The sequence below is a fragment of the Rhinolophus hipposideros genome (assembly GCF_964194185.1).
Source record: "Rhinolophus hipposideros genome assembly, chromosome: 11".
NCBI classification, from domain to species: Eukaryota; Metazoa; Chordata; class Mammalia; order Chiroptera; family Rhinolophidae; genus Rhinolophus; species Rhinolophus hipposideros.
In genome coordinates this window covers 13,483,536-13,510,505 of record NC_138057.1, presented here as the reverse complement: position 1 = coordinate 13,510,505, position 26,970 = coordinate 13,483,536, and the positions used below count along the sequence as shown (strand labels likewise).

Sequence of the window (26,970 nt, the reverse complement as noted above, 5' to 3'; positions counted from 1 at the left end):
TCTTTGTGACTCAGTTTCCTCATTTTTTTCTAAAAAAGTTGTGAAAAGTAAGTGAGCTTTGTTAAGGCCCCTAAACTATTGTAGACACTCAATAAACAGTAAACATCATTTTTACATCAACTGCATATAATCAAAAACTAGATATGACATAATCCACTTAGAAAGGTAGGTGTGAGATTTGCCTCTGAAACCCACAGTAAAAGCACATTTCATTTGGTATTAGATGTTTTATAAACCCCATTGAAAAACTAGTCTGTGTACAGAGGGTAATTCATATCTTCCCATTTACAGGTTGAAGTAACGTGTCCATGTCCATCTAAAGCTGACTAAAGGTCATTTCCTCACAGTGTGCTTTGTCATGGGGCTCAGCTCATGCTGAATTCAATTATCTATGCTGATGTAAAGAGTAGGGTCATGGATGATCTAAAAGAGCAAATACGTTCTAAATCATTCATTCAATTTCTTTGCCCTAATAGCAACCTTACAAGATGACTTAGGTCTTGGCTATGGCCTCCTATAAGAATATGTATCAACTGATGGTGAGAAGAAACTCACAACCTTTCTGACCCAGATCGAAAGCTATCCTGAACTTGAATACCGTTGCAAAATATTTGCAAGGTGGATAACTGCTGGTGGTCTACCACTCTGGAATCATAATTATGTCACAGCAATTCCATTCAAATTTTAAAATACTTCCTATATACCCATGAGGTCCTGCCAGTTAATCGTCTAGTCTGCATTAGCCCATTAGTTTACTGTGAACATAGTGCGAAGGAAATCAGAGGGTGCATTTTTTTCAGACCCTGATTGGCATCTTCCTTTCAGTGGCCCCACAAATGTCTGTGATAGGGAAACGGCATGACAGTGAACACTGAGGTGAAAAGTCACCAGTTCTGCTGGGTAAAGGCCACCAAGCATGCGTCCAACTGATCGATGGGGCCTAAGAACAGTGTTGTCTAACTGGTTTACACTACCACGATGTCACCAATGTCACCATTTATCACCAGGGACACTGAAACACTCAAAACAATCTTAATTTGTGTTCATTCAACTAAAAGTATCAAGTGCCTACTAGGAGCAAAGGACTGGCCTCTCCATTGCTTTATCTACAGCAGCGGTTCTCAAAGTATCGTAGGGATTCCTGGGAGTCCTTTCAGGGGTACACAAAGTGCTCCCCTTTCCAAAGATGTATCTGTATGAACCCAGACTTGAACTTAAAATATATATCACAATAGATTGAAATACAGAAGCAGATAAGAGTCCAGTTGTTTTCTATTAAACCAGACATTAAACAGATTCACAAAAACTAAAATAATGCCACTCTGCTCACTCAATTATTTTGTTTTGAAAAATATAGTTACTTTTCATAAAAATTATACTTATGTTACTTTGTGATGGGTTTATTATGATTTTTTTCAATGAATTAATTAATAAATATTTTAAAATATTCCTAGTTTCAATTTCTAATATGGTAACTGTCGATAGATATAATTCACATAAACAAAGCAGCACTGAGATTTTCAATAATTTTTAAGAGTATGAAGGAGTTTTGAGACCAAAAAGAAAAAACATTGAGAGCCACTGTTCTACATCTATCTCATTTATATCTTACAGCATCCCAATTCCCTCTCCCAATTTTGTCTTCATAGAACGTATCATTGCCTAAAATTGTATACTATATATGTAATTATAAAGTTATCTATTTTTATTGACCTGTTTTCTTCATATGCCAGCATTTGTCTAGCTGCTCTCAGATCCATTCCCTATCCTTTCCCTGCAACATACATTTCCCAGGATCCTTTGCCAAAGGCAATGGAAAGCACTGTCAGGAAACCAAAGGAAACAGGGCCCAGGTATTTCTCCTCCTCTCTCTCCTTTGGACTCCAGCAGTACTGCATCTTCTCCTTAGTTCCAGTTCCTGGTGATGGGTTTTTCCTCTGCTCCCAGCTCCTGCTGAGCAGCCCAGGCCCCCAGGCTCTGTCCTCCTTTTGTTTGCCTAATCCTAGGGTGTAATGATTTAAGGCTCTTGTTATTACTACCTGGTTGCTTCACCATCCCAGTTTGACGTGTCAGTTCTCCCCACTCTTTGGGGGAAGAAACTTATCTCAGCTTCCTCACTTGAAAACAGAGATAATACTAATAATGATGATCAACCAGGACTGCTATGAGGATTAGAAAGAAAAAGACAGAAAAGATCTAGCACACTGCTTGACTCAGAAAAGGTAAAAAAATGTTAGTTAATATTATTATTAGTGTATGTTAAACTTTGGAATTACTGCTTTACATAAAAAAAGGAATCTACTGCTTTCAGCGGGTGTTAAAGTTTTAATTATTAAATGAGATTCGAATGGATGTGGAAATTATTTTTTCCGAGATGACGACTGTAATTATGATACAATCAATAGCTTTTCTCAATTTTTACTTCAGTTGGAGAAGAAATGTGCAGGGAATACTATAGGAGAAATTTTTCTATGTGATCAAGCATTACAAACCACAATAAATCAGAGGTCTTCCCTTTTCGTATCACTGTGAAAAAGAAACAAAGCTCAAATGTATTCAGCACTTAATTCTCTACCTGGAATCGCTAAGAGTTGTATATGCATTATGACACTTAATTTTCAGAACCTTACAAAGTGGGTATTATTATCATTACTTCCCCTTTCCAGTGAAGGAACCAGCCTCAGAGATTCAGGGTTTACCAAGATCACACAGCCCATAAGGAGAGGAACACATTTGAACCTGGACTGAAGATGAGCCCTTACCTGTAACCTATTTTTGGAAAACAAAAATAAAGCTATCAAAACACATCCCACATGTTTTGATAGTTACAGATTGTCTCCTAGGGAACTTGGTACCTATAATTAACGTACTTACTCATATTTCTTTCAATGACACAGAAAGACAGATGCCCTCAGCTGCAGGCTTTTTCTTCCCCACTTTGGGATGGCCAAATATCAATGGTTTCTCTGAGAGCCATAGCAGGTAAATCCTCAATATTCAATAACTTTCTTCCCTTTGCTCTTGGTGGCCAGGGGAGGATTCCCTGGCTGGGATAGGCAATCAAGGTGATGGTGAAGGTAGTCATGCACAGGTAATTAATTCTTGGTGGTTCCTAGAAGCTCAAGTCCCATAGCACTGCCACACAAGGTAGTAGGGCTCCCTCACTTCAGCTATATTGGAAGCCAGGCAGGAGTCCGCCATTGTTGGCAGATTCCCGGAGAGTATGACACAGGGGGTGGGCAACAAAACGAATGCCTCCAGATTGGCTGAAGTTTCTCCCTTCCATCATCACTGCTTTCCAGTCCTCGGACCATGAGCTGGATGCTGTAGAAACCTCGCAAACCTATTGCTTCCTTTGAAGAAAGATTTTTCGTTTTCCTGAGAGAGAACTAACAACTTCAGTACATACTCCACAAAGACAAACATTTTCACTTCCAAAGGCATGCACCAGTTAGACACATCACAAAGGAGGTATTTGTATATGAAAGGATTCTGTGCCAACCTCTTTTTAAATATTGAACTCAATCTGAGAAATGAAAATAAGAGCCAGGTGACAAAAAATTCAACTGCCTCACAATTTTCAGGAATATGTCCATTCTGCAATATGAACTATATGGCATAAGTCAGCCCATTTACACATGCATGGTAGTGATTCGCTCACCATGTATCCAGTTACTGCGGAATGTTACTGCAGATGTAGCTGGGTGCCACATCCTGTGGCAGAAAACAGAAGGGGGCATTGGATTTGTGCAGGCCACATAGGCTATGCATGTGAAACCTCTTCTGAAGTTCTGTTGTGGACCTATTCCTGGTTCTGGCAGTCTGGGCCATGCAGTTAATCTCCGCTGGTTCCACAAAATACAGCAAAAGATTAAGGGAACATGGATTATCAACTGCACAGCCAAATGTTTACTATAATTATGGATTTTCATCCGAGGTTCTTTCCTTTCTCACTTCAGTTCACCTGACGAGACTATTTCTTCATCCTGGTACTGTATGATATTGAAGGAACTAATGTTTAAAGCATACCCTACATCGTGCTAAGTGTTTAAAGCGTAGCATGTTCTTTTATACTCTCATGCATCCTATGAAGTAAGTGCTTTTACATTCACTTTATAGACAAGGAAATAGTTTTAGAAAGACTGAAAATTCGCTAGTGAAAGTTGATAATTGGGATTCAAACTCAGCTCTGACAGATTGACGTTTGTGTTCCTTTTTATCACACCTCCTTCCCAAACTGGCTCATCTTCCCAGAGCATTCCTTTTACTAGAAGAAGACTTAAGGGAAAAAATGATCATGTGAAGGAAAACATGGATAGAATTATCATTTAGAATAGGAATGTAATATGAATTTTTAAAGATGAAACACCAGAAAGGTCCTGTCTGCGCAGGCCTTTACAGACAATCCATATCCCAAGACCTACTAAGGTATTTTAAAGGAAAATCTTGTGAATGACTCTCTACAGATCTAGGGCAGGCTAATTGTTTGGCCTCCCTTCAAAATGATGTTATTTAAGTATCTCTATATCCTCTATCTAGAGGGAAAGCAGGACACTGGTGGGGAGGGCAGAGGGAGAAGGTTCTGGTGTCAGCGCCCTGCTGATACACCCTGCTCAGATACACAAAAACCTGTGCTCTCTTTAGAAGCCAGTGGGGAGCTCAGTGACAATTACAGTGTGCTCTTGGGGATCTCATCCTCACTTCAAGTGGCTTATACAACTGTTCCTTCCAACTCCATATTGTGGTCTGGGCAACTGTTCTGGTCAGACATTTTTCTTCATCCATTTGCACTTCCAGATATATTTCCACATCCCTTTCAGCTCAGCCTGAGCCGGCCTGTCTCTCCACTCAGCCCTGACCCTCACATTGCAGCCTCCATTGGCTAAGGAAGGGTGCCAGGTCTACAACCACCAACCCAGTCAAAGCAGCAGATGCCTCCCCCCACCCCCACGCCATTACAGCCTTTGTTTTCATCTCTGCTTTCAACTGAATATCACATATCCCATTTCCCTGCCCAGCTGATGCTGAGATGTAACAACTTGTCATCTGAGATATGGCCCATTAAAATTACATAGCACAGGTAAGGGAGAACTCAGTGCAGGTCGGGACAGCAGGTAATTAGCCTTAACTTACAGGGCAGCCTTGAGGCTCCCTCGGCTCCCTGTCTGCACTCCCTTCCTCTTTGCTTCTTAGTGCATGGAGGCCCTTGCCATTTCTCAGAGGTATCTCTTGGGATTTGTTGAGTAGGGGTGGTTATTTAACACTGTCCTGATTAACTCAGCCACCAAGTCATTGCAGTATTGGGTTCACCAGGTGGGGGCGGGGAATCGTGACCATCAAAATAGACCATCAATTCTCCAGGGGCTAGTGGGGGTGGGGAAGAGGGGATTCAGCTGCCTCTGTATGTTTTCTATGAATAGGCAACTGGACAAACTTGAATAGTGCCAGAATCTCAAGGAGGCAAGATATGAAAGGAGCAGGACCTTGGAGTTCCCATCAGTAATGACACAGCACAATTTGCATCAGATGCAAGGCCTGTCTGTTTCCAAGTCCCTCGCTCTGACTGTTGGGTTTGTCTTAGGACATTCCCTAGAGTGGATGTAACAATCGATGCAACAGGCAGGGGTAAATCAAGGGTAAGAATTCTATTGATTCTAGAGTAAGAACTCACAGACACAAGATACTGGAGGAGTGGAGAGCATGGGTGGTGGAATTGGACCGCCTTGGGTCTGAATACTGGCTTTGCCTGTGAGACCTTGGGCAAGTTAATCTTTTTCATCTGTGAAATGGAAATCATACCACCTGCCTTTATGTTTCACAGATTAAATGTTGTTGTTTTAAAGATTAAATGACATAATGCAGGTAAAGCATTTAGGGAGTACTTGTTCAGGAAATGGCAACTTGATTACTATGCCCTCCCAACTGGTAAATTCTTAGGAAGCCAAACAGTTAGTTTATCATATCCCAAAAGCAAATCATGTTTCCAGAGCCTTGGGAAAATTCGCCAGCTCAGAGGACGATCTTGAGGGCTCCATTCCTGGCACCGAGTTGTCTGAGAAACCTTTTCCCATCCTCTTGAGAGATCAAATGCAGGTAACCTTGACCAACTCTGATTTTAGACTATAGTCAAATGATATTTCCATGCCGCAGTGTTTGACTTTACCCCATGAGCTCAGTATTCCAGAAAGGATGTACATTTTTCTATACGTTTATGTTTTTCGATATTATGTTTCACAATAGAAAATGTTAATACTTTAATGTATTAATTTATTTTAATAAAATGTAGCACCTTAACTGTATTTACTTCAAACTATAAATACTGTAATTGCTTTTTGTCGATTTTGGACACATTTTGGAGAACAAACTTGAAATCAATTAATGCAGTGAAAATGTTAATGAGTGGCTTGTCCCAGCTGTGACTTATAGTATTTCTCCCCACTTCTCCAGCTAACCGTCTGGTTTGACACCAGACATGGGTGTGTTTAATAATCAGTCTTCTGAAAACCAAGTAAAAAGACTCAGTCTACTGGCTTCCTCTCTGAAGAGTTAGGTGCTCAACCCTGAAACCAGGAGTTGGTCTAGCTCCTAACGCAATGCTGAAATTTCCCCAAGTCTTTGACGGATAATAACCTGAAGCATTCATAACCCCCGTCACAGAGGGATTCAGCAGTGAAGATTGATCATTTCTAAAAATCTTGTTGAGTCTTTTATAATGCGTTTCGTTTTTCTGGGGATATGGTTCATAAATTGTCTAGTGCTCTCCATGAATTTTGGTTGATAGTCATGTAGAAACGTATACAGCGAGAGAGGTGACTAACACATTTGTTTTCCAGCACCTCTTCTGGGTGCTTATGTCTCTGGGCCGGGTGTTTTTACTCACACTGACTCATTTAATCCTGACAACAGCCCTGTGAGATCAGAATTAAAATCTTTAGTTTACAAAGAAAGAAACGTTGGCTCAGAGGTTACGTTTACCAACGTCACAGTGTCTAGTAATGGCAGAGCTAGTTGGCTAACTTCAAGTCTCTGTGTGCAAGCCCAGTGCTGATTCTACCACACTGTAAATATATTTTGTTAATGGACATCCTGTCTTACCAGTGTTATACAAATTCATATTTAAAAATGAGGGAAATATATAATAAATAATAACAAGTTAAAATTTAAAGGCTAATTATAAACTCAGTTCTCAGACCCCATGACTGAAAAGCTCATCCCGATGGACATATTTTTTTATAGTTTCATGTTTCCTGCCAGAATATTTTGAGAGGATGAAACTCAGCTAAAGTCTCAAGAGAAAGGTTACCAAAGGGATACAGCTATTTCCACAACGCACTTGACCACTGAACAAACTCCTCATTTTAGAAAAACGTGCAATTTGGAGCAACTAGACAGACATTCGGGACATGATGGAAACTACCCAAGGATATGAACTGTCCGCTTTGCTTTCTCAGTGCCTACGATAGAGCCTGCTTCTAAGCAGGTATTGACAAACAGTTATTGAATGAATGAATGAATGAATGAATGGCAGTAGTAGGTAGTCGTGGGCTCACAGAGCATGTTTAGGAGGCTAAGTCATCCTCTGCCCAATCTTGGAATGGAACGTGGGAACAGTTATATTATAGTACCAGGACACTCCTCAAGCAGTCCAGAGGCAATTATTTAAACAGGAGTAAACAAAAAGCATTTCTTTACATACAAATTATAGCAAAAATCAGGTTGTCTGAAATATTCTCTATCCTAAACCACCTCCTAAAACCATTGCTTGAGAAGTCTTTAGCCACGTGAAGGAAAATTTGCAAAATAATGATACATGCTATGAATGGTAGTGGTGACAAAGGCTGGACACTCTTGAGCTAAATCCCTGACTTCTAAATGACTCACTAGCTGTATAACCTTGGGAAAGCCCCTTAGCTTGTTTAAATGCCAGCCTCCTCACTGGTAAAATGGAATATTTAATTCATTGAGTTATTGTAAGACTTAAGAAAGATTAATAGTGCTTGGCACTTAGCAGGCTCAATAAATCTTGAGTTCCCTCCCTCGCTTCTCTCCTTTCCTTTCCCTGGTCTTTCCTTCCCCGTCACCCTTTTATCCTAAATCCATAGAGGTAGGTGAGATCATGTAATTATTTTTTTTAATGTTCTTCTTCTTCCCGTTCAAAGACTTTTTAAAAACATGAGTTGGAGGAGCTTTAAGTTTTCTACTCATTTTTTTTTCCTGAGTGTCAGATCTAAGATATTAAATCCTGTTATATAACAGAAAACCAGGCAAGCTGAGGGCTAGAACATAAAAATTATTGTAATTAGACAGACGATAGAAAAAATGGCTATGACTTCCTAGGCTTCCTATTTTTCTGCAGTTATCTCTTAAAGAAAAGTTAAAGAGGTTATACAGAGATAGAATTGAAGAGGAGGGCCCTTGCTTCTGAAGTTACTGTTGTCTTAGGAGCATTCACAGGGACATCTGTTGGCTTTTTAACAAAGGAAACTGGAGAGGATCAAGGGAAAGTGCAGGAGACTCTTGTTCACAAGGGAGCCACATCTGTTTGGTATTCTCCCAACTGAGAAAGCTCAACTTCTGAAATAGCAGGCGTATACTAGTTAAACTAGAATCTAGGAACAGATGAAAGCTTTTCTGTCTTCCGTGTTTCAATGGTAGAGATCAACAGCTGTTTATATCCTTTAATACCTAACTAAGGGTGAAGCCTTCACATCTGTCAGTATTTTCCGGTTCTATTTCCTTGGATCACAGTGGGGAGGAGGTGCAGTTTGAAACCCTCCGAATTCCCAGGCAAGAACACAGAAATGTGCCTATGATTCAAAGCCGTAATGCTAAGCAGAAGTCCCCATTTCTCATCTATCCAGGGTCTGCTGTTTACTGAGAATTTGTCCTTTACTTTATCTTGATCATTTTCACCATAATGACTCATGGCAGCACAAAGATCAAAAAGAACAGAAGTAGGCTGGATTTAGGGGGAGGCAGAGGAGAAATGAATTCTAACAAAGAAAGTGGCTCCTGATGATAAGTTATTTCAAAAGATAGCAACACTGTTGTCCAAGGGCAAATAACAGAGGTGAGCAGGGTGCTGATGGAGACCCTCAGGGTGGTGGTGAGTGGTGATGATTTTTACTGACCCCTCACATTTCAACTTGGAAAAGTTAAACACAGAAAATTAAACTCTGTGGAGGCAGGCACAGAAAATACTCAGGATGGTGGTAAAGGGATTCAGCGATATTTTAACTTCACTTTGATCACCAGCACCATACACACCATGTCGGGACTTTATAAAGATCATTTTTCCACCCTTCCATCTATTATTCATCCTTCCTTGCATCCATCCATCCAACCAACAACTTATAAGGCATAAAGACTGGGCTTAGTGCTGGGATATTCAAGTGAATAAGACGTGTCCCATAATTTTAAAGGGCTTATATTCTCATGAGTGAAAGAGACATGATATAAAGGATACATGAGAATTCACTACATAGAGAAAATGGTGATTCCAGAAGGAAAGAACAACATGAATAAAACCAGAGAGGTAATAAACAGACTGTTTCTGGGGAATGAAACGCATTCTGAGTGGTTACAATAGACAAAGGAGTGAGTGGTGGGTCTTGTTAAAAGTGAAATTCTGTGTCTCACCCAAGAGATTCTGATTTAGTTGTTAAGGGGGAGGACCAAACAATTTGCATTTTAAACAGAAGGCCAAAGTAATGTGATACAAACAAAAGTTTGACAACTCCAACATATATAGATTCACATTTCCCAAAAGATTCTAATGGTGGTCCATTAAAAAAAAAAAAAAGTTGGCAGGTTCAAATTAGGAAACATCACATACTAAAGTATCATTCCTTTTTTAGAGATTTATAATTAACATTAGCATATTAAAATACAGTAATCAATTTTACTCAGCATTTCCCAAACTTATTTTTCCATGGGGGAAAAAACATAATGGTACCCGTATTAAAATCTGAGAACACGGGTGTATTATGGAACATAGATTGGGAAGAGCTGAAACAGGTGTCTGATTAGATGACTATGTTCCTCGAATCCACTGAATGACGAAAGAAATGTCTAGAAAATGATAGCAAAGTCAATTACTTTGGGGGACATGGTGGCATCCACCGATTTCCTCCAAGCAAAGTCTAAAACCACTTATGATGTCCTGTTTTTCGAAAGTGACCACTAGAAGCTTCCTCATTCCCAAATAACACACCATGGCTCTGTGATGTTATTTCTGGTCACAAACTCTACCTGGTAACCACGGTTGCCAGAGAGAGCAGAAACGTCCAAAGCTCAAAGCATCAAGAAGCACCGAAACAGAAGGGAAGGACAAAGAAGTGTCTCCCTGCCCACATTTATTTATCTTTATTGCTACCATGTTTCCTTGTAAATAAGACCTAGCCAAACCCTCAGCTCTAATGCGTCTTTTGGAGCAAATATTAATGTAAGACCTTATTTTATTTTACTATAATATAAGACCAAGTCTTTATAATGTAATGTAATGTAATGTAATGTAATGTAATGTAATGTAATGTTATGTAATGCAATGCCATATAATATAATATAATATAATAAAAATATAATAAATATAATATAATATAATATAATACCACATCTTATTTTACTATAAGATCCGGTCTAATATAATATATGATATGCTATGATATGATATATGACATTATATAATATAATGTAACATAATATAATACAGGGTCTTATATTAATTTTTGCTCCAAAAGACGCATTAGAGCTGATGGTCCGGCTAGGTCTTATTTTTGGGGAAACAGGGCATCATATATTCTGCACAAAGCATTGGCAGTTGCTGGTAATGCTTTTGGAAAAGAAAAATTCCTCCCAATGACAAAAGAATCCTCTGACAGTCAAAGAAAGTGCAAAACAACATGAACCTAAGAAATTCCCACCCCTTGGCGGTGTCTATGATGTGGCTGGGGGCAGCGGTGTGGGGGGAGTTGAAACCTGTCTTCCTCCCACGCTGGTGAGTCAAGCATTACCCCCACCTCCTTCCTTAGCAAGGGACAGCAGAGAGAAAGAGCATGAGGGAACTGAACAAGTCAAGGCAGCACCAGAACTCTGAGCAAATTGGTTTGTGTGCTGAATAGTTCAAGATGCACATACTGCCCTAATCAATTTATACACTTTTTTTTCTGGTATTAACTTAATTACTTCCATACGCCCCCACCTCAACTTTCCATATGCCACTTGGGGACACACACATCCCAACTAGAGGTGATTTCCACAATGTGTTTCAAATTCTTTTTTTAGACCCCGACCATCTCATAGCTTTTTAATAATACTTTCCAACGGCACAAGTATTTTTTCAGTCATTCCACAAATATTTCCTGAGTGCCTACCAGGTTCCAGGGCTGGAGATACAACAGGAGACGTAAGGAGATTGCTTTCCCATTGCACCTAGAGCCTAAGAAAACTAAATTTTAAATTCAGTGTGTCAGTGCATGGACCGTCCAATGATCACCAGAATAAAGAAATACAAGAGAAAGAAAAGGTTTGCTCCTTCCACTTGAATAGTTTTATGACTTAGAACATAAGGAAAACAAAAGCATTTGCATTTCAAGTGTGCTGGTGGGTCTCACAGCTACACAAGGGTGCAAGTTAACAGTACAGCCTGGAATTAAGAACCTACGATCAGGAGAGGGAAGAACAGAAGGGCAGGATCTCTATTTTCCTAGAATGCCAACGCCAAACAAATCCATGGAGTCTCACATTGGGATTTCTTAACCTGAGAGATGAATACCAATAACTGTGCCAGAGTGAATGCGTGTTTAACTAGTTAATTAGGCAAATAATAAGAACCTTACCAGAACACCTGGGTGGCTTTGGAGTCTGGTCCTAAGAATGCCAGCAAGATGAAATCTAACATTTCACCAAGTCAACGTTCTCAGCATGTGGGATGTGTCATTTCATGGCTGAGGTCCATGAAATTATTGTAAGCGGTCAACAAATGATAGGTTTCAAAATTTCAATGAGTTCCTACATATGGAAAAAGAAACTGCAGGTTTGTGAGTGATGATGGAATTGGGGAAACATTGATAATGGGTGCCATTCAGCATTCCAAGGCAGTCCCGAAAGAAGCCTCTGCAAACTCTCTGAGCATGGGTGAGACGTAACAAAGTAACCAGAAAACGGGTCATGGACTTACCCACGCATGTTGGAAATATGTCCTCATTGTTGATCTGAACCTCGATCCAATCCATAAGAAGGTTCATGTACTGGGGAGCTGGCAGTGCAGTCGGCTTCTTGTACTTGAGGTCATCCTGCCACCGATACTCATACTTGGGGCCCCCTGACATCACAGGGCAGGTCCGCTCGGTGCAGAACTCACAGATGGTGCCATAGATGAGGTTGATCCGATTGAAGAAGTCCACCACATGCACGGCCACCCAGTCATTCTGGTCCTCCCCGCTGGGCAGCTGCACGGCCGCCTTCAGGTCCACGCCCGAGTTGAGGGACGCCTGAGCTCGTTTGTGGAGCTCAAACCTCTGTGTGCCAGGTTCAAATTTCCTCTTGGGCCGGAAGGTCTTGTCCTTGTTGAACACCTGCTTCAATGCTATGGACATGGTCTTCTTTTCTTCCTTTGTTTTGCAGGAAGCAAAAAGGCACCTGGAACTTTTCAGTGAGAGATCACAACCCAACAGGGTTTTCCACTGCCAGCCCTCTGGCCCCAGTCTTGCGGCCTGTCGCTTTAAATCTATTTTAAACAGCCCCTTCCATCTTCCTCTTGAGTGATTTCCGGGGGAACCTCATGTTTCTTCCTGAAGGCAGGAGAGAAAAGGGTCTCATAAGTATCCAGTTTGCATTTAAGAAATGACAAAGGTTTAGACTGATTTCCACCTTGCCTTTGGCTGTGCCTACTTCCGTCCAGATATGTGGATGCAGAGGTCAAGCCAAAGCCCTGGGAATCTGTACGGGCAATTCAAACCACACAAATGACCAAGTAAGAAAAGGTATCCCACTCCTTTTCTTTATGGCCTTGGTCAAACCTCTGGTGACTCTTCCCTGCGTGACCACAGGCTCGGTGGACCTCTCCAAGGTGTTAAGGATGAGTATAGTAGTCAATGACCCCTCCTCATCCCACATGCGCTCCTCCTGTGAGCATCTGCCCCCCTCCCCCCACCATTGCCCCTATTGAGTAAGAATGGGGCTACTGCCCCCATCCTACTGGATAAAGCTGATGGGAGCAAGGGTGATGATCACACCAAGCTAGCTAATAAGAATCCTGGGAATTTGGAATCAGGACCCAGCCTTTGTTAGGAATTATCCCTGAGAAGATACGAGAACTGGGTCTCATTGAGCCCTATTTGGACCATATACAGTGAAGTTGAGAAAGCTGGTCTGACGGGGAATGGAGGGTAAGGGGAGGAGAGAAGGAGGAAGAGAGAAGAAGCAGGAAGAGGAGATGGGAGAGGTCACGAACATACAGAGGTAAGAGCACCAGTGGCCACAAGGAGAAGAAGAAAGATAGACAATGAGAAGGAGAGAGTGGCTTCCTTACTTCTAGAAACGGGTTCAAATTCCTTTTAAAGCCTACCTGTGATTCCAGCTCTTGGACCATATGTTTTTCCTGAATTAATCAAATTAATTCCTTGTTTTACTTCAGCTAATTTGCGTGGGTTCTGTTTTTATCCCAGAATCCTTAACTAGGACAGCATCTATCATCCCTGCAGTGACTCATCCTTCATGTCCTTAATACCACACCCTACACAGCACTTCCAGGCAGAGCTGTCCAATAAGACTTTCTGCGATAATGCAAATTTCCCATAGCTTTGCTGTCTAATATGGTACCCACAAACCACATGTGGCTCTTAAGCACTTGAAATATGGCTAGTGTGAATGAGGAACTGAATTTTTCCTTTTATTTAATTTTAAGTGATTTAAATTCACATAGCTACTTGTGGCTAGTAGCTATCATATTGGACAGTACAGCTCTGATGTCTTCAATGCTCTCTTCTCCACTATCTCATTTGACCTTTATACAATTCTGGTTAGATTTATAGAATTATAGTTGGTATAGCAGATTTGTAGCAGGTATCATTATCCCTGAGTCTCCAAAAGATAAAATTACTTGCCTAACAAAGTCCCATAGTTAGTAGGGTGTATAGTTAGTATTGAAACCCAGTTTCTTGTCTTGTCAAAAAACCCAGTTCTTTGCACGTGGCCTTATACTCCAAAACATGATGCCCTTCAAGCTGTCTTTCCTGATGGATGATGAAGCCCTTTTACCCAGTGGTTCCATCTACAAACTCCCCAAAGATCACAAGTATAGATTGGCTGGACGTAAAGACTGTGTCCTGTGCCCTAGAAACGAGAGGAGATAAACTGATGCACTCCTGGGTCAATCCCTAGCAAAGTGAGACAAGAGCTGCGGCCAGATTCAGAAGGACCCCTTATGGGAGCTGGACTTGTAATTCAACAAGTTAAATCTTTCCCTACCTAGAAGGGCTTCTGCTATCATTCCACACTCAAACATGGCTTGATGAGGTATTCAAACTTTAGTTATTCAGAATAGGCCAAATAAAACAAAACCAAAGAAGAAAACAAACAAACAAAAAGCCACACTGGAGACTCCAATTCCCTCTCACAGACTCTACTCTTTGCTCAGAACTGCTGGCCATTCCGCTAAATGCCTTCTCTGGCTACTCCCTACAGCCTCTGTGTGCTCACTTCCTCCCTCTTAGTCTCATCCTCTTATTAGGTTTTCACTGAAATTCCCTGTGATGAGGAGGTGTGTTTTTTGTTTTGCTTTGTTTGTCCTCCTCATATGGCATTGAGCATACACACACCCCAACAAAGAGACCCAAGTGGAAAAGCAGGTCACGTGACACTCTCTGCCTAAGACTGAAATCACACTCCTGGTTACTTTTGTATCACCAGGAAGGATTTCACCACATAACCGCTATGACTCTAAACAAGAAACAAAACGGGGCTATCTCTCCTTCAAAACTGTATCTCCCCCAAAGGCTTAGCCTGCCTGAAAAGAGGCTTAAGAAAACTAAGAGCCTTAAAAGTGCATTTCAAAAATAAAAATATTAATTAGAGGTTGGGAAGATAGAGGATGGTGAGTACTTGGTTTTGTTATTTTTTTCTTTTTCTTTTAAAAGAGACAATAGTCTCTCTGTATCACAAATGCTTAATTACTGACAGTAAAGCAGCAATAACCCAACAGCCACCCCCTCAGGTCTCCAGCAAATAAGACTCGTGGTTCTGTTATTCTGATAATGGGGTACCATCAATTCCCAGTGTCCTCAGAGCTATCCTCTCGTTGCTGTGGATGACCCTTGATATCACTAATTGTGCTGTTTGCCCGTGGCCTAGAGTATCCGCTTGCATGTAGTCATGTGGAAACCTCCCTCTCCACCAGAGCCAGGCTCTCAGCAAGTCCTTCGGGCACTCGATGAGACATACAAAAAGAGACAAATAAATAATTGCCCTTTCTTTTTCTAGAGCATCAGTGGTTGTGTGGTGATATCCTGAACTACCCAGGAGCATAGTGTGATTTCAGTCTCAGGCAGAGAGTGTCACGAGACCTGCTTTTCCACATGGGTCTCTTTTTGTATGCTCAGGCACTTGAATGAGACAAAACAATCATAGCAAACCCTCCTCACCGCAAAGCCCCGTAGTGGCCGGAACTCACAAATATTTAAATAAATAGTAAAACCTTAATTGAGGTTTGGGGATGTTTCTTCTGGATATACTTAAGATAATCAACTTCAAGATGTCAGTCTCTTGAGCTGAATGGGGTTTCATTCAAAACTTTAACCAGCTTCCAAGTCATTCTCTTTTTGCTCCAACACAACAGCTTTTACCTGAGGGAAAAGTCGTCTTTGGAAGATTATTTCTCAACCAAGTCCCATAATGCACTGTTCTTGACTACCATTTATTAAACTCTGCTATGTACCTGATTCTTTACATATATTATTAACATTTTAATCCTACCTACAACCGTGCCGGCTGGATGTTTTCATGACCATTTTACATAAGAAGAAGTCGAGGCTCACCTAGATGAAATAATTTGGCAGAAATCACAAAAGTAGTACATGGGAAGGCCAAATTTTGAAGCCAGACCTCTCTGGCCCTGAAATAGCTATGATTTTTTTTCTTCTCACTAAAGCTGTTTTAAAATCTCATGAACATCTTTCTGTTTTCAAATCTCCTTCACATGTAGATTTCCAAGCTCCTCACAAGACTATATCGGAATCTAGAACAGGTGGTACATATTATTATCTCCATTTTACAGATAAGGAAATAGAAACTGTGATCTCCTAGTGCTTGTTCCACATGTTTTCTCATTCTGACATGCTCAGACATGAGCGTGTCAAATTCTTTGTCTAGAATGAAGTTCCCTGGAAAGGGGATGGGATGGTTGGTGGGCCAATGGCAATCCAGGATGGATAATAACAAATTCATCATACTACTGAATGACTAAAGAGAGACATCTGTTTGTGCCTTTCTCTGTGTGTCAGATGCTGTACTGGGGCAGGTACCCAAGAGTTTTGATGAAAAAGGGAACAGCAAATCTACCTGGCCTTACTTTCCAATCCAGAGCCCCATTGGGACCCCTGCCTATAATTTATACTGTAGGCTTCTTAAACGGTTAGAGCAGTGCATCTCAGATGTTAATAAGGGGATCTTGGTGTTTTATTTTTTATTTTTCAATTACAGTTGACATATAATATTGTATTAGTTTCAGGTGTACAACATAGTGATCAGACATTTATATAACTTATAAAGTGATCACCCCTTTAAGGTCAGTACCCATCTGACACGTTACTATTGACTACATTCCCTATGGTGCACTTCACAGTGTAGGAGCTTGATAAAATCCAGGTTCTGATCCAGTAGGTTTGGGGTGGCACCTAAGAGTCTGCATTTCTAACAAGCTCCCTGGTGGTGCCAAATCCACCAGTCCCTGGATGACACTTTAAGTATCAAAACCTGATCTGACTAAGAAATCTTATTAGAAATGCAGACTCTTAGGCCTCCTCCCAGACCTAGTAAATCTAAGTCTGCATTTTAATAAAATCTCGGGAGAAGTATGTGCTTTCAGGATCACTGGGTTGGAGGGCTGCCTGACTGGCTGGGTAAAGGGATGATTAAATAAATTTGCATTTGTTCTTTTGTCAGATAGTTGGCATCATAAACATATTCTTCAGTTGAGTGTGCATGTGTTTGAGAAAGAGAATGATGACAGACTCACTGTTTTGCATACAATGGCCTTGACAGATGGTGACAATGACCGGGTCTTTTGATCTGGATTGATTTGGATTGCACAGCACCCAGAACTTAGGAGGTTCCCAGAGAATACCTTTTCATAAAGGCCAGATGGAATGTGGCTGCTTACACGGCTGCTGAGGCCACAGGCAGAAAAAGCTTCTTTGGCTAAATAAAATGTAACATTAGCAACAACAGTCATTATTCTCTGTCTTCGGCCAGTCTCCAGAACAAAAAGAACAAGTCATAAGTTCTATCCCGAGTAGAAACTATAGGCAAATTCTATGTTATGAATAGCATGCACCTCAATGCTGGTCCTCAATAAATAAATTGAAACCAATTGCTCATTTAGCCAATAAGCATTTACTAAAGGCCTTTTATGTGTCTGACACGGGGCTAGGCACCAAGGATGCAGAGCTACTGAAAACTTGGTCCCTGACTTTGAAAAGTCCACGATTTGCTGTCTAGTTTTGAGGTTAGTTTATGGGCTTTTGCTTTTTAAGCTACAAAGTTAATTGTACCAATATATATAGTGATGTGAATCCTTCCCAGTTTTACTCGTCAGGATGATAAAAAGTGAGGTCCTGTGGAAAGAGAAAAATGGGAATCCAAATAAACATCATGAAATTGACAGGAGCTCCATGTGTGTTCTATGGTTTCTGCTTCATAGATCAATTATAGCAATAAAATATGGTGTGCACTATAAAAATATGCAGAGAGAATTCTGCTGGGCTGCAAGGGAATGTTGACAAGGTAGCTAAGCAATGCTGGCAAGGAAAGTTCTTATTTTTCTTTTCCTATTGATGTCTTCTGCCTACTTAAAAAAATCAAAGAGTTCTTGCCAAAGAAAAGAAGGAAATAAAACAAATCTCCCATTCACTCCTGAGATGTCCACTTTCTCTAACTGTGACCACCTCTAAAGAGACCTTGGTGGTACAGAAGGGTGGGTCGGACAGAAAGGAGAGGGACTAAAGCTGATATTAATTGGAGGGGAATAAGTTCAGTATCTCATCTTTGGGATGGAGGACTCCTCCTGGCAGGTCCAGCTGTCAGAACAATGCATTACAGGGAGGCCATAAGAGAAATGCCCCAGACGTACCCCACATGAGGAAAGTCTGTCACCATTAATGCTGGGGCCCCAGGAACTAGGATGGTTCCTGGCACAGGGCCAACTTCACAGAATGCTTGCTGAACGAATGAATAAATGGTGTGAATGAAGAACCCTTTGCATCAAAGTGAAACCAAATGGGACCTCGTGGGTTTAGTTCTTTGGGGACTCTATCTCAACCTGTAAACTCACTGCGGACTCACTGAGGTCAGATATTACCAGCTTCTGGGATGCTCTGAAGCATCCCCATCTGAAAGTTCTAGACATCTGTCCAACTTCTCTCTCAAAATACACTGCTCCTTTCCCTGGTTATCTAAAATTCCAGCTGTTCAGAATTGAAAAATGACTAGTCTGATTTCCACCTTCCTACTATATTTTTCTCTTTATGGCTCCAATAGTCCATGGAACCCTCCTCTCACATCCTAAATATTGGATAAAAGTAGATTAGGTTTTTATTTTGAAGGTGTGTGTGTGTGTGTGTGTGTGTGTGTGTGAGCACGTTGTGTATATGAATAAAACGAACATGATCTGACCTTTCAGACTCCAATAAAGGATCTACTTCCAGATGTGATTTATCAACCTTTATGTACCGCTTTATTCTTGTCTACTCATTAGCTGTTATCTCTGCTCACGAGACAATCCCCAAATTGGAGTGACCCTGACTGAGAAGTAGCGTTTCTTTTTTCCCCCTAATCTACCTCCTCAACTCTGAGCCACCATATTGTTGCAGTTTAGCATTTTAGATTAGTCGGGAGAAACACTGCATCCTCATGTTAGTCTTTAAAGACATATGATTGCAGACTTTTAAAATGCCCGTGTTATTTCTCAACACAGATGAAGTCGGTACAGCCTACAGAAGCTTGTCACGTGACTCTCACTCCCCATCATTTTCTAGCTCTTCAATGTTCATTCAAGTTGCATTCTCACTTTTTCATTTGCATATTTTAGGAGGATAGTCTAGCATTAAAAATAGGAGTAAATAGTCCAAAGATGAAGCCATCGCATGCAACCTTAGGCACTGTAGCAGTGGGAACAGGAATGGTGGATCAATACACAGGAGTTTATAGAACAGACCTATAAAGATTCCCTATTTCACAGACTCAGAAACATTGCCATTCAGAAGAGGACACTCAGTGGTGAGAAAAAGCAGAGTGACAGAAAAGGATGGGATTTATTTGGTGTTATTTAATTCACTACATATTCATGTTCTACTGAAGAAAACACAGACTTAAAAAAATAAATGTTTTCTTAAAGAACATAAAGTTCTCTTAAATAAAGACCTCCCTGAAGTCACTAGAGACAGGCTTGAATTCTCAGTGATGAGGAAGATAACAAATCTTTGGTTCAACCTTGGAGATGGTTGATTCCTCTCTTAGCAGTTTTTAAAATAGTGAAGATAAAATTATTATAAGATAAAAGCTGTTGACCCACTTATAATTTATGAAAGACATACCAATTATTTTAATAATTTTTTTAAAGAAGAAAAAAAAACTCCAAATAAGTGACCACTTACTCTATTATTTCCAGATCTTTGGACTAGCTAGAAAATACTTTTGTGGTTTTAAAAAAAGACATATGATTTGAGAACACAATACTAAGGCAGGTGAGGGTAGGAGCATGGAGGATGAGGAGGGAACTCCAAATAGAACTAATATAACAGCTACAATAAAAAAGAAAAAATTCAGGCAGGTAAAAAGTGTATTTTAGCTTTTTAAAGACAGGTGTATGCCAGCTAATGTGATGTCACTCAGAACCTCCACTGGATACAGGGATAAAGGTCACTGTCAATTCCCATTTCCTTCTTTCCCTTTGAGACAGGGTATGCCAGTTCTTTCTTGGAAAAGTCTTGCTTTAAAGGAAAAATGTTCAAATTCAAGGAAGTTGGTTCCTGCAACTGTCAACAGACTTATTTAATCTTAGCCACCCTATGCGAATTTGAGTCTCAGGGTCTGGAAAATTTTTATCCCTGGCACTATGGGAATTTATGCATGACATCTGGAACCACTGCAAGAGATCACTGAAGGGGGTAGGGGTAGAGAGCACAAAATGGGCCAGAAGACTGGAAATTAGAAAATAGCATTCTACTTTTCAAAAGGGTGCTGCTTTAAGCTGGGGGGGATGGGTAAAATTGACACCAATTGCTGGCAAGATTTAGAGGCAATACAGCCAAGTAGCTAAGAGCGCAGTCTGCAGGATTGCTGTGAAAACTCTAGAGGGTATATGTAAAATGTTCAGAACATTGCAGGCACTGCATAGTGTGGCTGCTGCTATCATCTTCATCATCATCACAATCACATTATGATGCAAGTTTTAATAGTCAGACTATGAAGAGACCAAACAGCCACCTAGAACCTCTCAGACTGTTTAAAATTCTGTTCGACTTAATGATTACATAACAGTAACAATAACTCACATTTATTTTGTTTTGTTTTTTTAATTTTCACAACAACCCTATGAATTAGGTATTATTATTTTCCCCATTTTACACTTAGGGAAACTTGAGACACATGAAGAGTAAAACTTTATCCCAGGTCACAGAACCAGTAAGTAGCCAAACTGACTCCAAAACTCTTAACCCCAATTCAAACTGCCTCTTTAGACAGCTGGGTAGTTCACAAAAATAAACAACAACAGGGGAACTTCTAGAGCATATCTAAGGGAGTGGAGAGGGGATGGGACAAGCATAGACCTAGCCCTATGTATGTAGCCACGTGTCACTCCCAAAGACATCTATTTCTTGAGCTTTTGTGGTCTGGATTCAGATGCTAGCAATGACTAACTGTCTGTCTTTGGATGAGAAACTCTTTATGAACCTCAGTTTTGATTTTTTTAAAGATAAATGGTATTTACTTCTCAAGGTTATTGTGAAAATTAAAACAGATATTGTCTGTGAAAGCACTTCATAAAGGGAAAACAATCATATAGTTATTGCCATGGTGATAGGTAAGAAAGGGAACTACAACTTTTGACATAACACCAAGATATGAGTAATAAGAAATAATTCAGTTTGATGCAAGTGTGTGTTTATAACAAAGAGATAGGGCAGGGGCAAGGGGTGACAATAGAGTTCTGCATAGGAGGAAAGAAAAGAAATCAAATGCTTCTTTCCTGCTTCATTTGGATGGACTTCTAATTCTCATGCAAAAGCAAACAATATTAATCTAAGTAATCTGATAATGAGTCAATATATTCCAAACATTGATAACCCACTAAGCTTCATACTGTGAAGGAGTTCCAGTATTTGTGCATGTAATAAAATCTATCGCAATATTATTTCATGAATTTTGATATACCAGGACAAATTACATCCCCAATAACCTCCCATTTACCCATAAAACACTGTTTAAAACAAGTATGAAAGTTTTTTATTTTAAATTTTAAAATACTTTACATTTAATACAGTGCATTAGGTTCTAACTCAGCTATGATCTCTGTGTTCTGATAACAGGAATAATTTTTTCTGATTAGTTATCTGGCTGATGGATTAAGGCTGCATTCCCAGAAAATCTCAAGAGAGAAAAGACAAACCATCTACCTGAGAGCCTTTCAATTTGCTGAGGTGAAAACAGATGGACAAAGAGGATAACAGGGAGATAAAATTAAGACAAATAATTAATGATGCTATCCTCTCTACATGCCTGAACATGTCCACACTAACTAAAAGAGAAGTCTGGACCAAAATAGAATCAAACAGTGATTGTAAATGATGAGCCACCTGGAGGACTGTAGCGAGCCCCACCTTTACAGTCGGAAAGACAGGAGCTTGAGTCCAGCCTCTACCCGTTAACTCGTTTCCCTCCTGGGCTAAACCTATCTCCTTGTGCTTTAGTTTCTGCTTTGGTTAAATGAGGGTACTACCACCAATATCACAGTGTGTTTGGGGGTAAAGTGAGATAATATAAGTAAATATGGGCAAATATCAAGAGCTATATTTATTAATCCAGATTTTTCATATTATCAGATTATTGCTCATGATCTGGCTTCATTATCAATAGAGATTCCAAACATAACTTGGTCTGTTCTTTAACTTCTTTCCCACAAAACCTGAGCACCTGACCCTGAAAATGTACAAAATCTTGGAAAATTTTAGAGCAGAGCTCCATTTCCTCACTCCTGGTTTTTATGAGGAAGAACTGTTCCTAAGTTACACAACTGGCCTTTCTCTGTGCTTTGACTCATGTTGTCCAGGGGACGTGCAGGGACTAACTCATTTAATTGGTAAATTTGAGAAGAACCAATTGGGCATGCTTAGCTTGCTCAGCCTTACCTCCTGGGAGGTGCCTGCTCTCAGGGAGTGTGCTATTTGCTGCTTCCCCAACTTTTTGAAGGGAGGAAGCCTGCTCCCTCCAGCACTACTTGGGAAAAGGTGGGTAAATCTAGGGTTCGTATTTAGCAAACTCATTTGGCTAACAGACCTCGAGCTACGTCCTCCAGCTTGGCTTCTATAGGCAATAAGGCTTATGTGTTTCTGTTGTTGTTTCAATCAATTTCCTCAGAACTCATGTAGAGAAGAGTGGTATGATTTGTTGATTGGAGGCCCTCTTAGAGACCCCAGTGCAGACTGGCTTGCCTGTGCAAAGTTAGATGGTTTTTAGAAGAGCTTCATTATGACATCAGTTCAAGGCATAACTGCCTTACAATCTGCAGAAGGGCTCTGTCTGTCTACCAGGCATGTGTAGTCTTCTCGGGAGTTTTCTCAGACAAGAGAGACAATCCAGGAACTGCCCGGTGAGAGGCACACAGGGACAGTGCTCAGAACAGAGCGCCCCCTCATCTGTGAGGTGTTCCTAAACATTCTGAGCATTAGGTTTGACAGTCCCACGCTCTGCAGGTGGCTACTGGCCAGGGCCAGTGTCCTCCATGGGGAATCTAAACACTTCCACTCAGATAAGGCCTCTCCCTTGCCCAGTCTCATTTCCTCAAACTCCTCTCTGGTCGAACTTCAAAATTCAGGTTAAAAAAAGGCGAGGGCAGGGAGGGGGGAGGAGAGAGGTAGAGGAAGAAGGGAGGAAGGAGGAGAGGTTGGCTAATCATCCCTTCCGGTGATATTTACATCTCACATGCACCTCAGTCACACTCTCACCGTGACCACTCACCCTGCTGCATTTCTGCGCTCTCATGTCTGGCCCGTCCTTCAGTCTGCGAGGGCGGGATTGCACCCTGGATTTCACTGCAGCACTAATACCTACCCCAGGGCCCAACACACAGAGGAACTCATAAATTTTGTGGTTGAACTGTGTTTCTAACTTACTGCTAATCAAATACTGCACAGATAAACGGTTCCTTCTCCCGCTGAGAGGGCCATGCTCCAGGAATCATGATGAGGCATACTCAACAAAAGAAACCTCAGAAAACAGAGATACTTCATGCAAAGATCAACAGCAGCCACTGACATGTGCTTCCCTAGGCCAATCTAAACAGCTCACACTGTTTCATTTTCCAGTATTTATTGAAAAGTCATCTCCTTTAGAAGCATGCTTTGCTTTAAAAGAATGTTGAAAAATTCGTGGTAGAGCTTTGAAACATCTTTGCACGGTGCAGCAAAGGCCTCTACCTACGTGCTTTTTTAAAGGATATGTTTTAAAAATATACCTCAAAGGAAAAATGATGGGTGAGAAAGAAGGTCGATCGGTTTGGGGAATTGTTTTTTCTCCAGTATGAGAGAAAATGTATCCTGTCAGTTTATTAAGTGCAAACTCGACTTCTGTAATTTGGTACCCGTCCATGGTCTTCTGCCTCTGCTGCATCTACCCCATTCTCTCTGTACCCCTTTACACCAGAACGAGGCATCAGGCGTCTTGGCCCCTAACCTGTGTCCCTCAGTCATCCTGTACAAAACCATAAAACTCATTCTCCACGAGCCGTGATCCTGGATGTGAGGGAAGCCTAGAGTGAGAGCATGGCTGATAGCATTTTATAGCAGGAAGAACCCTTGAAAGTCATATTATTCAATTTAGCCTCTTAAGGTACTAAATACAAAACCAGAAACAGCCACAGCAATTGCCCAGGTAAATGAGGTGAGGCCTACAGGAGAGACAGGAGCTGGTAGCAAAACCTCAGCCTCAGCGCCAGTGTTCCTTCCACGAAGCCGCGAATCTCTTACGTGCTTAAGCAAACCTGACACCCAAGTACCCTTCAGAACCGCCCCCAGCTTGACCATCGATAGCTCTTTCAATACTTCAACACAAGCCATATATAGTTTTGTTAATCCCATAGGTGGTTTTTAAGCCTTAAAAACAAAAGAAAATACACACACAAAAAATGCATAGCATTTTTCCCCAAATGAAGTCTTATGCAGGACCGAATTTTATAAAAACAGATAATAATTCTCTCCTCTGTGATTAAAGCGGGGAGAAAGACCATCATTCATAGTCTACCCTTTGCCAACACCCACGGAGAGTCCTCTGTAAACCTTCAGGTCTGGCTCCATCAATCAGACAGCTCCCTGGATTCCCAATACCCATTGCCTGTAAGCGACTAAATCTCTGCCCTGGCCCTTTCTTTTCCTTGGCCCACGTGCCTGCAATCATCCTTCAGCCTTCAGATCCTGGGCAGTTGTCACCACCTCCAAGCAGCCTCTCCTGACCTCACTGCTAGGAAGAGACTCTTGTTTCTCCTTTGTTCCAGATCTCGGAATCTGTAATCCTTCTGCTGTACCCAAACAGTCTGAATCATGTTATTCTCATGCCTTGCCCCTACCTTCTAGCCCTTCTATAATGAGGGCCACCCACCCATCTGGCCACCCCTGCCGGTCCATCAAAGCAGGCTTCATACATGAACCGCCACTCAGGAGAGGGGTCAGCCCACGCCTTTGCCTTTTTTCCTGACTCTGCCTTAATCTGGCTTTGGTTTTGCTCTTTCTTGTGCTCGTGTTGAACCCTTGCTTCTTACCAAACCCATGAAGAGGGTCTGACTTGCTTTTCTTGAGTTCTTCACTCTTCCCCCAGCACTGCCTTCCATTTGCACTTTTTCATTTTTCACCTTTTGAGCTCTGGGGACTGTGCTAGAGGTGAGTGGCTGCTGAAGGAAAAAACACAACCCCTCCTCACTCTGAACCACGCATTGGCTGACTATCAAGCTCCCCCTGGACCTGCCTCAGAAATGACAGGAAAACCAAGATTGCCTGGCGGCTTGTTTAAAATGCTGACCCTGAGGGTCCCACCCCTCACCTTTGGAGGTAGGTGATTGACTGACACATTCCAGCATTTAAGAACTCCCTGAGCTGGAGAGCTTCACACACCAGGCCTGGCTTATGCAGGGCTCCATGGCCAACAGTCATTTATGGAGGAGAATGGGCAGATGGAAATGTGGTCATCTGAAGAGCTGAATTTCCAGCAAGAAGAATGACAGAAAAGTGGTTAGGGAGGAGGAGGGCTGGTCTACGAGCCGCACCACAGGCAGGCTGCCCAGTTCAAAAAACCACTGCTGCCTTCTGTGTCTGTTGGCCCCTGTATTGTTCGGACTGGTGGTGAGGTAAGAGAGTCTGAAATCGGACTACCTGGGTTTGACTCCCAGGTCTATCATTGTCAGAGCTGCAGTCTCTTGAGCTTATTCTGCAACACTGCTAAACTTTAGTTTCCTTTTCTATAAAATGGAGATAATAAAATGATCTCTCTCGTTGTGAGAATTCAATGACATTATCCAAATAAAGCATTTGACACAACACCAGGCACAAGGTAAGTGTGTAATAAACATTAGCTTTTGTTATAGTCAGTAATATTGTAATAACTATGTATGGTGTCAGATGGGTATCGGACTTACCAGGATACTCACTTCGTAAGTTATAGAAATGTCTAATCACTATGTTGTACCCCTCGAACTAAGAAAATATGGCATGTCAACTGTCACTGGAAAATTAATTAATTAATTTAAAAAATGACAGCAGGTGAAAAGAGGTCAGCCGTGGGTCTGGCACACTGTAGGTACTCAGCACCGATCAATGAAAATCAATCGAAGAGACTGACTTTGACCACATCCAGGCTCTAGGAACCGCAGGAACTTTCCCTCAGCAGGTCTGATGTGCTGCCACCTCCCCCCAGCCAGGAGGCAAAGGAGACTGAAAGGACAGGACCCCAGTTGAAGAGGCTTCTTCAGGGACCACACGGAGCAGATGGCCAAAAAGCCTGTACTGATTGGACATTTCTACCTGTTATTTTATGATGGGAATGTGAGCATTCTCATGGCAGTGCCAGAAAAACTCATCCTGAGTCAAGGGGCATTTTTTAAATACCACATGTCTTCGTTCTGATTTTCTTATGTAACCACAACGGGTAGACTTGCCAAAAATGTTAAAAATAGAAGACAATATAAAAAAGAAAAATCAAAGAGAAAAATCTTCTCATAGTTTCTAAACCAACTTGCATGGAAACAGTTACCCCACAAAAGCACGATGGGTGTCAATGTTTTCATTCATTTAGGGGAGTGGTTTTTGTTTTTCCTGTTTTATTCTTTGGGTAGCTTTATTTACTTTTCCCGTACTATTCTTTAATGACAAGTGAGGGTGACACTACTCTTCTTAGAAAAAAACCATAAAAGCTACAAGAGAGGAAAAAAGCCCTTACAAGCCTCCAAAGGCCTGCGGAATTTTGCCCAAAGAAGTGTGCTGCTCAAGCAAA

At 41.2% G+C, this 26,970-nt stretch overlaps 1 protein-coding gene across 3 annotated transcripts in view; it reads right to left on the bottom strand.

Annotated features, from left to right (window-relative positions):
* Nucleotides 1-26,970, bottom strand: part of MOB3B (MOB kinase activator 3B) — a 179,330-nt gene that overhangs the window by 105,689 nt on the left and 46,671 nt on the right. For all 3 annotated transcript variants that reach the window (XM_081065239.1, XM_081065240.1, XM_081065241.1), the window contains one exon: nt 12,179-12,791. In XM_081065239.1, the coding sequence (XP_080921365.1) occupies nt 12,179-12,596 (418 nt within the window). In that variant the 5' untranslated portion in view covers nt 12,597-12,791. The remainder of the gene's footprint in view (nt 1-12,178; nt 12,792-26,970) is intronic.